At 48.0% G+C, this 9,576-nt stretch overlaps 1 protein-coding gene across 1 annotated transcript; it reads right to left on the bottom strand.

Moving 5' to 3' along the window:
* Positions 1 to 3,737: 3,737 nt before the first annotated feature.
* Positions 3,738 to 9,248, bottom strand: LOC138189250 (uncharacterized). The gene is made up of 2 exons (XM_069131380.1): positions 8,384 to 9,248; positions 3,738 to 7,594 (listed from the first exon to the last, which is right to left on the bottom strand). The coding sequence occupies exons 1-2, from the start codon at positions 9,246 to 9,248 to the stop codon at positions 3,738 to 3,740; spliced, it is 4,722 nt and encodes a 1,573-aa protein (XP_068987481.1).
* Between the last annotated feature and the right edge of the window lie 328 nt (positions 9,249 to 9,576).

The following is a 9,576-nucleotide window of genomic DNA, read 5'->3' as shown; positions in this document are numbered from 1 at the left end:
TATTATCGAATACATTCTGGCGGAGACGGCCTCATCCAGACAATCACAATCCACACGACAACGAGCCTCGCGGATCGAGGTGCCACGCAGCACGTCCTACGCTCGAGCTGACCCCATCCAGCAGACCACGGACAATCAGCAATCAACAAAGAGTTGGGCGGCAGCTCCAAGTAACTCTACCTACCAGAAATTTTGATCGGTACCCTCTCAACGGAGGGAGGATGTTACGTCGCCTAAAACATCTGCGCTGCAGCTCTCGCGACCGGCCAGCCGACGGCCTGCGTAACGTCATTTCGACCCTCAATAAACCTGAGGACCAACCATAACTTTCTCTTGCATTGTGTACACATGTATCTGCATTCCATCCGTCGTCCTGAAAGCTTTCTTAAGGCTAGAAATATTTGCGACGCACATCTGGTTTTTAGAGAGGTCCTTGGGTTTGTTAGGCGCAATTAAAAACACGGAGAAAGCGGGTACGCGCCCATTAGGAAAAATCGAACATCTGTCTAATAGAACAGGCTGGGTTTTCCCATGCACAAGGTCACTCACGAACCACGTTGGTCGGAGGTTTCCTACTCGTCACTTCTCCTACGACTCTCGGAGAGTCAAGTCGCAGACTTCTCCTGCTACATCAGGAGGGTCAAGTCAACTTACTTCTTCTACATACGACAACGTCGAAGTCTAACATCAAAATCTAGTGTCTATCAAGTATCCTCTAGTGCTACGTCCACTAACATACGAAATTCGATTGTACGAACCTTGCTCTATTAGTCATATCTATCTCATATTCGTGCGACAAGGTGTTATCGACGATTTGTATCTACTCAACAGTGTAGATTAAGTGTTGGAAATGTATATTTTATAATTCTGTGAATCACAGTGTTATATAAACTTAATCACCCCTATTATCTTAACGGAAATCAGGGGATCGATCAACTCGTGGTGTCGATTAGTATAATCGTAACGGGAATTTACGACTTCCGTTGACGTCTCTCCTCGCGATTACGTCTCCCCGCGATTGGTCGAAATAACAATCTCTGCTTCCAATGCGTAAAAACTCATATGTAAATGGGACCCGAGCGTAGTTACCTCCTCGTGGTGGGTCCCGGTAATTGGTATCGTTTTCCAAATAATAATACACCAAGTACTATTTCGAATATTAGTATTATTATTCGAAAACGATATCAAGCTAAAAACTACTTGAATATAGTCTGGTCTTGATCACCCAAAATAGTTTTGGTGATCTAAACTGGACTAATACCCCCCCGCGGGGGCAACGTGGGACATCGTGGGACATCGCAGGACACAGTGGGATGCGAGCGTATAAGCTTTAATTAATCATAAGATAGATACCTATGTTATGTACATTGTAAGCTCATTCTGTACAAAGATAATTATCTATCTTGGAACGACAAATAAAGATCTCGTCTCTCTTGATCCCCTCGCTTACCATACTGGAAAAATTGTTCCAACGATATATCGGTTCGCGATCACTCAGTTCTTTCAAACTGTCGCGTGGCGTACTCGCTCGCGTGTATTTCGGGTGCGTGCGGGTCAATGTGCTCTAGACAACTCTTCGGATTCGTAAGTCGCCCAAGGACAGCTCTGTCTTGGTGACTGCTCAACGTTTGCATCGGATCACGGGAGTTGTCGTCGTGCCGGTGATGCTTGCTAATCTGTTGGGGATTCACTCGTGCATCTGCAGTCCTGTCCGATTGGTACTTGGGTACTCGATCAGAGACCACCAATTTCACGTCCTCCGTAATCCTGTTCGGCCCCGCGGGAGTGGACCCCACTGTGCAGTTGAGGTATTGCCTTCGTAATCCTGTTAAGCGGTCCCTACCCGTGAGTGGACTCCACTGTTCAGTTGGGGCCTCGTGCCTTGGTAATCCTGTTCAGCGGTCCCTCCCTGTGAGTGGACCCCACTGTTCAGTTGGGGCCTCTTGCCTTCGTAATCCTGTTCAGCGGTCCCTCCCCGGGTTCCACTTGTTCAGTTGGAGTGTGTCAAGTTGCTGGCCTATGTGCTGGATCCACGGCTGAATTACTAGTGGATCACTGGCATCATCTGTCGGCGCCATCGACCGCGACTCGTGTAAGTTTCGAACGGCGAAACAGGAATCGAGTTACGGCCAATTCTTGGGCTTTCCGTTGAACCTCGGGGTTATCTCGTGTACGGGGGTACGTCGCGTAGGTTTGTTAGTTCTTTCGAGAGATCGCGATCTCGTCCGTTTCGGGACAGTGTCAGTAGCTTCATCTTCTTCTTTTTGTTCCAAGTTAGATAAATGTGTCTTTGATACCGAATGTTGCCAGTAGGGATGCGAATTATTGTATATTTGTACTGATCGATGTAATCGTTGTGTGGGAGATAGATGATGCATTACGTATGCCTTGTTCTACGTTTGTAAAGATTCATGTTATCGCTGCGTTGGAGATATGTGTTTCGCAGTTAGACTACGAAACAACTATTTCGTTTCGCAGGCCCATGGTCAAGTAGTGTCAAAACTGGACATTCTGCCAATAGGTTGAATGTCGAGATCGATGTGTAGGGTTAAATAACCCACGGGCGGGTCTCGTGCGTAGTCACCTCCTCGTGGTGAGACCTGGTAATTGGCATCGTTTTCCAAAAATTAATCAGTCGATTAATCTTTGGAAAACGATACCAAACCAAGAACTACGCAACAGTCCAGTTTGGATCACCAAAAGCCCCTAAGGTCATTTTGGATGATCTACACTGGACTGCACTATTAATTTATAACATTTAAGCCATTAATTTAGAATATTTACGTCATGAATTTACAACAATAAGTCACAAATTCATAACTTTTATGTAAATTCGGCCAATCGCGGGGAGACGCAATCGCGAGGAGAGACGTCAACGGGAGTCGTAAATTCCCGTTACGATTATATTAATCGACACCACGAGTTGATCGATCCCCTGATTTCCGTTAAGATAATAGGGGTGATTAAGTTTATATAACTCTGTGATTCACAGAATTATAAAATATATATTTCCAACACTTAAACTACACTGTTGAGTAGATACAAATCGTCAGTAACAACTTGTCGCACGAATATGAGATAGACACGAATAATAGAGCAAAGTTCGTACAGTCGAATTTCGTATGTTAGTGGACGGGAGAGTTAGATGCTACACGTCGACGTTGTTTTTCTTTCTACTAATTGTCGCCCTTAGGCTAGCACGGAAGAAAGCTCGGTGTGGGTGTGCCCTTTGCATGAAGAACGCGGATTCGTTATTCACGTTGTTCGTCAGGAAAAGTGAGGGCAACGATCCGCGATGTCGATTGGCTGTGACCCATGCTGAAACCTGAAGGAGTGAGTCGGAGTCCTCCTACCAACGTGGTTCATAAATGACCTTGCACATGGGAAAACTCAGCCTGTTCTGTTAGACAGATGTTTGGTTTTTCCTAATGGGCGCGTACCCGCTTTCTCCGCATTTTTGATTGCGCCTAATAAACCCAAGGACCTCTCTAAAAAACCAGATGTGCGTCGCAAATATTTCTAGCCTTAAGAAAACTTTCAGGACGACGGATGGAATGCAGATACATGTGTACAGAATGCAAGAGAAAGTTATGGTCGGTCCTCAGGTTTATTGAGGGTCGAAATGACGTTACGCAGGCCGTCGGCTGGCCGGTCGCGAGAGATGCAGCGCAGATGTTTTAGGCGACGTAACATCCTCCCCCCGTTGAGAGGGCACCGATCAAATTCTGCCTGTGGAGTCAGGTGCGTCGTTTGTCCATTTCCTTCGCTCCGGGTTGATGCTCGGATTCATCTGTTTCTGGTTGAATGGGTAAGGGGACCAATCTTTTGACACCACGGTCCAGGATACTCGTTGCCGTCTGCACGGTAGCGGTCCGTATGATTCCGTCGGCTCCTGGATGGACTTTGATTACGCGGCCCAAAGGCCACTGCATGGATGGGACGTTATCCTCCCTGAGGATTACGACGGTGCCTTCACGGATGTCGTGCTTTCCCTTGTCCCATTTGTTGCGGCGGGTCAGCTCGTTGAGGTACTCTCGATTCCACCTGCTCCAGAAGTACTGCTTGATCTGGTGGATGCGCTGCCAACTAGATAGCCGGCCTGATGGAACTGTCCTGAAATCACGCTCCCGTAAACTCGTTAATGTATCGCCGATTAGAAAGTGACCGGGCGTGAGGACAGGGGGATCTTTCGGATCGGACGAGATGGGAGTCAGTGGACGTGAATTGAGAATTGCTTCAATCTCAATCACAAGGGTGTTAAGGTGTTCAAAGGTCAAGAGCTCCGTGCCGACGACGCGGATGAGGTGACGTTTGAACGATTTTACGGCGGCTTCCCATAAACCGCCAAAATGTGGTGAGTTTGGGGGGTTGAAACGCCATTGTATCTGTCGGTCGACGAGAAAATTCTGCACCTTTTCCTTGTGGTCGTCGGACTGTAATAGGGTTCGGAGTTCTTGTAATTCCCTATTAGCTCCGACGAAATTGGTGCCATTGTCTGTGAGGATGGTTGCGCAGTATCCTCTTCGGGAGATGAATCGGCGTAGAACTTCTAGGAATGCGTCGGTAGTTAGATCGCTGACTAACTCGATGTGGACGGCTTTTGTTGCTAGACATACGAATATGGCAACGTATACCTTGACTTTACTGCGGTTACGATTCCTTCTCTCTTTGATATAGAGCGGACCGCAGTAGTCGATTCCGACGTTCGTAAACGGGCGCGATTCGGTAATACGCGCCTCTGGTAAATCCCCCATCAAGTACTCTACTGGTGGAGGATTAGCTCTGCAGCAACGGACGCACCTTTTGATAGTGCGCCACACTTGGCTACGGCCGTCGATCGGCCTATAGCGTAGTCTCACGGCGTATAATGTAGCTTGTGTCCCTGTGTGGTGGTTGTTTCGATGTTCTTCGTTTATAATGATCTCGGTAATTGTCGATTTCGGCAAAATAATTGGATGCTTTTGCCTGAATGGGATAGCAGAGTTGGTCAGTCGTCCTCCGACGCGTAGTATCCCCTCTTCGTCGAGGAATGGATTTAGTGGCTGTAGTTTTCCTCCAACATCCTTGCTTCGATCTTTCTGCAGTATCCGAATCTCCGCTGCGAAGTGTCGGGATTGGATTATCTTGATCAATTTATTATGTGCGGTGGTTAATTCGTCCGTTGTTAGATGGGAGGATCGGTTCTGCTTATATTTCCATCGAAGACACCAAGAGACGACTCTTATTAGTCTTGTCCAGGATGAATATCCATGGAGGAGTGTGTTGTCGATGGTACTAGTTGTTAGACATATCGTCTTCTTTTGTTCTGGGAGTTCTCCCAGCGTCGTGGGTATCCAGATCGGCCAGTTTTCCTCTTGTTGTTTGAGCCATTCGGGTCCGTTTTTCCAGATGGTCGGGCGCAGAAATTCCTTGGGAGTCTGCCCGCGGGAGATGAGATCTGCTGGATTATCGTTGGTGGGCACATGACGCCAATCGTCGATGTTTGTTTTCGTCTGGATCTCGGCTACGCGGTTCGCCACGAAGGTTTTCAACATGTGTGGCGAGGACTTGATCCACTGAAGCACTATAGTAGAATCCGTCCAATACACAGTGCGAGAAATCTTTATATTGAGGGACTTCTTTATCAAGTACATAAGTGAGGCGAGGAGTAATGCTCCGCTTAACTCGAGTCGTGGGATTGTCAACGATTTTAGTGGCGCGACCTTAGATCGAGCCGTGAGTATCTGAGTTTGTGTGTGTCCCTCCGGATTGGTGCTGCGTAGATAGACACATGCTCCGTATGCCCTTTCACTGGCGTCGCAGAAACCGTGCAGCTCTATATGATTAGCTGCCTTGATTATGGTTTTACGAGGGAACCGAATATCATTAAGCAAGGGTAGTTGGATATGATATCGATCCCATTCAGTATGCAACTCTGCTGGTAGGGATTCGTCCCAATCAATTTTTAATGCCCAGACGCGTTGAAGCAATATTTTTGCTTTGACAATCACTGGCGCGAGCAAACCAAGTGGATCATAGATTCGGGCTATCACCGAACTCATTGATCGTTTAGTGACTCGAGTGATGGTCGCTGTGGGTTCAACCGAGTAAAGGATTGCGTCTTCCTGAGAATCCCAATAAATGCCTAAGGTCTTCAACGTCTGTGACTCGCCCAATTGTAGCCTTCTATTGGTATCTCTTTCTGTTAGTCCTCGCAATATGTCCTTGTCATTGGATGCCCATTCCCGGATATGTAAGCCGGCCGATCTGAGAAGGTCTGTGAGTTCGTGTCTTACCGATAGTAATTCTTCTTTTGTGTCGGCTCCAGTGAGGGCATCGTCGACATAAAAATCGCGCTGCACAACCGCTGCTGCTCGCGGGAATCGATGTCCTTCGTCTTCTGCTAATTGTTTGAGGCATCGGAGGGCCAAGTATGGGGCAGCTGATAGTCCGAACGTCACGGTGTTAAGTTGATATGTATCGACCTCCCCGTTGGAATTACGCCATAGAATGAGTTGATATTTACGATCTTCTGGACGTACGAGGATTTGTCGATACATCTTCTCAATGTCACCCGTTAGAACATATTGATGCGACCAGAATCTCAATAGAATTTCAATTAGATCTTCCTGTAATTTAGGTCCTGTATGTAGCATGTCGTTGAGGGATACTCCGGTAGTGCTGATTGCTGATCCGTCGAAAACAACTCGGAGTTTCGTAGTATCACTCGATTCCTTTATCACGCCGTGATGAGGCAAATAATAACCGTTGGTTGTGGGAAGGTCAGGCGTGATCTTCGTCATATGACCCAAGTCTAGATACTCTTGGATCACCGCACTATACGCGGCTTCGAATTGCTTGTCGCGTTGGAATCGGCGATGGAGCGAGGCGAGTCTACTCATGGCAACGGACCTTGACGTCCCCAGCGTGGGAAGCTTCTCGTTGAATGGCAGGGCGACGACGTATCGCCCCTCCTTGTTGCGTTGGACATGGTTGCGGAAATGCTCCTCACATTGTAATTCCGCCTCTGAGAAATGCGTGGTAGGTGGTCCCTCATCGATTTCCCAAAAACGTGCGAGATCCGCTTGTAGGTCGGTGGTGGTGACGTGAAAGGAATGGATCCCCGCGCGAGCTGGCGGGCTCCCCCCGATAACCCAACCGAATCGAGTCTTTTGCAAACACAGCTCCGTATCGGTGGATTGGGATAGTTTGATCTGTCCGACACAAAAGGATGCTAAGGTTGGTCCCGAACTCAATAATATGTCGATCGGGCCTGGTCGATGAAATGCTGGGTCGGCTAATTTTATATTTTTGGGTAGCTGGATGACGGACCTATCGATTGGTTGATCTGGAACGACTGCCGATATTATTGGGATTACTAAGAACGTTACTATGCGTTTATATTTGCCATCCATAGAAACAATGGTGGCCGTGATCTGGCTCTTGGCAATTGTCGTCAAATCATCGAGGGTGCCGATTGGGACTGAACATCTCCTTCGTTTCATACCGAGGGATTTTGCGAATTTCTCACTCATGAAATTCATACTAGATCCGGTATCTAGCAATGCTCTGGCTCGGATTGGTGAGGCCCTTTTGTCTAGCACATCGATCTGTGCTGTGACCAGTAGATCGTGATGTAGTATGCCGTTTGGAGATGTATTTTCCCATTCGGTCCACCCTTTTGTAGTTTGTTGAGCTAGTCAGTTTAGCTCGGGTTGGGACTTGGATAAGGTGTGTATGGCGGTGCCCTTGGTCCGTGGGGAGCTTGACTCAGGAACTTTCGAGTCTTTAGGAGCCGAATATGTATGCTTCCGGGATGATTCGGTTGTCCGTCTGGACTTATGATACGAACGTGACTTCGATGATCCCGGGGGGGATTGTCTCTTAGATCGTTTATGCGATGAACGACTGCCCGGCGACCGACCGCTCGATGAACGACTGCGCGACGACCGACCGCTCGACGACCGACCGCTCGATGACCGACCGCTCGAGGACCGACCGCTCGATGACCGACCGCTAGACGACCGACTGCTGGACGACCGATTGCTAGATGACTGACTACTCGACGAACGTGGAATTATCTGCGTTTGCTCTCGGTGTAGGTAGGTGTTGTGTCGTTGCCCGCAGATATGACACGAACCCGCTGTGCACTGTGTCAGCGAATGTCCGCTGCCTAGGCAGTTTATACATAACGCTGCCCCTTTTACGATTTGAAAGCGTTCTACCGCCGATTTGGCTTTGAAGACCTTACAATGTCTGAGTACGTGGGGTCCGCTGCAGGTCGGGCACACTAATGTCTTGCTGGTTGTGGCAAAGGTTCGGCCGCGCGGTACGTTTTGTCGATGACGATGTTTTTTGTGGGTTGATCCTTTCGTTTCCTTTGATTTAGAAAGGAGTTGATTACCGTTTGCCCGTGTTTTCAGAAATTCCATCAGATGTTGATAGGAAGGCACGTCTTGGTTTGGCAACGTGCGCTGCCATTTACGCATGCTGGACGAAGGTAATTTCGATGCAAGCAACTCGATAATCACTATATCTGATGTTACAGGCTGCCCTAATTTTTCGAGCGCTTTCAAATTTACGCTGACGGTATCCAGCAAATCTTCAATGGTTTCTGGAGTTTCCCTTTTTATTTCGGGATAACTGCGCAGTAATTCCCAATGACGCATACAGATCCGGAGGGCACAATTAAATTTCTCCTTCAGTGTGTTGAGCGCGATGGGATAGTTGGCCTCTGTGAGTTCTAAGGATTGTATGCTCCGTGCGGCCCGTCCAGTTATAGAGGAGCGTAGATGTTGAAACCTTTGGACGTTAGTTAAGTTCTCATTGCGATCCACTGTGGATAAGAACGTGTCGTAGAAATAGGTCCAGTTCTCGAGGGCACCGTCGAATTGAGGTAAACGGACCTCTGGCAAAGTGATTGGTCTCGTCTCCGGTTTCACGCATGGATCGCGGGTCTTTGTTGGCGAAGGGGTTACTGATGGTAGTCGGTCGAAGAGGTCCATGATCTGTACGTCAATCCTATGATGCTCTCGCAATAAAGAATCTGCACGAGCTATTTCCCCCTCATCTAACACTTCTAATTCCTCTTGCACCGCGCAGATTTTTCGCCAATTTTCGTCGAACGAATTACGGCAAGCTGTTAGATAGTTTTTGTCTACCCGTTCAGACTCTTCATATTCCTCGAGTTGACGCTTCGTGGTTGCAAATCGGCTGACTAAGGCACTTCGTCTACGCCGCAACGTGCTGATCGATTCAGCTTGAGCCATATTTGAATTTAATAATCGGAATGGGCTTACCTTAATCAAATGGACGTTGATCTAGGAATCGGTAGCTACTCGTTACAGTGCGGTGTGGGCTCGCGTATGTGCTGAGCGATGAAGGAGTTCCTTTCCGAGGGCAGCTCCTTTGGTTAGTTGCTTAAGTCGTTGGAATGTGGATTTCACGCGACACTGTATAGTCACGGGTCAATGCACTTTTTAATGGCGCAAAATCCGGCTCGAAGGACCATGTAAATTCGGCCAATCGCGGGGAGACGCAATCGCGAGGAGAGACGTCAACGGGAGTCGTAAATTCCCGTTACGATAATATTAATCG

This window comes from Bombus flavifrons, unplaced genomic scaffold, assembly GCF_040668555.2.
Source record: "Bombus flavifrons isolate JBK064 unplaced genomic scaffold, iyBomFlav1_principal scaffold0022, whole genome shotgun sequence".
Taxonomy (NCBI): domain Eukaryota; kingdom Metazoa; phylum Arthropoda; class Insecta; order Hymenoptera; family Apidae; genus Bombus; species Bombus flavifrons.
The sequence above is the reverse complement of the archived record's forward strand: the minus strand, read 5'-3'. Positions and strand labels throughout refer to the sequence as shown.

Bases quoted from the DNA above. Each gene is read 5' to 3' on its own strand.
- LOC138189250 (XM_069131380.1), bottom strand. From the start codon at position 9,248: ATGGCTCAAGCTGAATCGATCAGCACGTTGCGGCGTAGACGAAGTGCC. The intron at 7,595-8,383 runs GTAATCAACTCC...TACTGGTCACAG, and splicing joins TCTGAAAACACGGGCAAACG to CACAGATCGATGTGCTAGAC.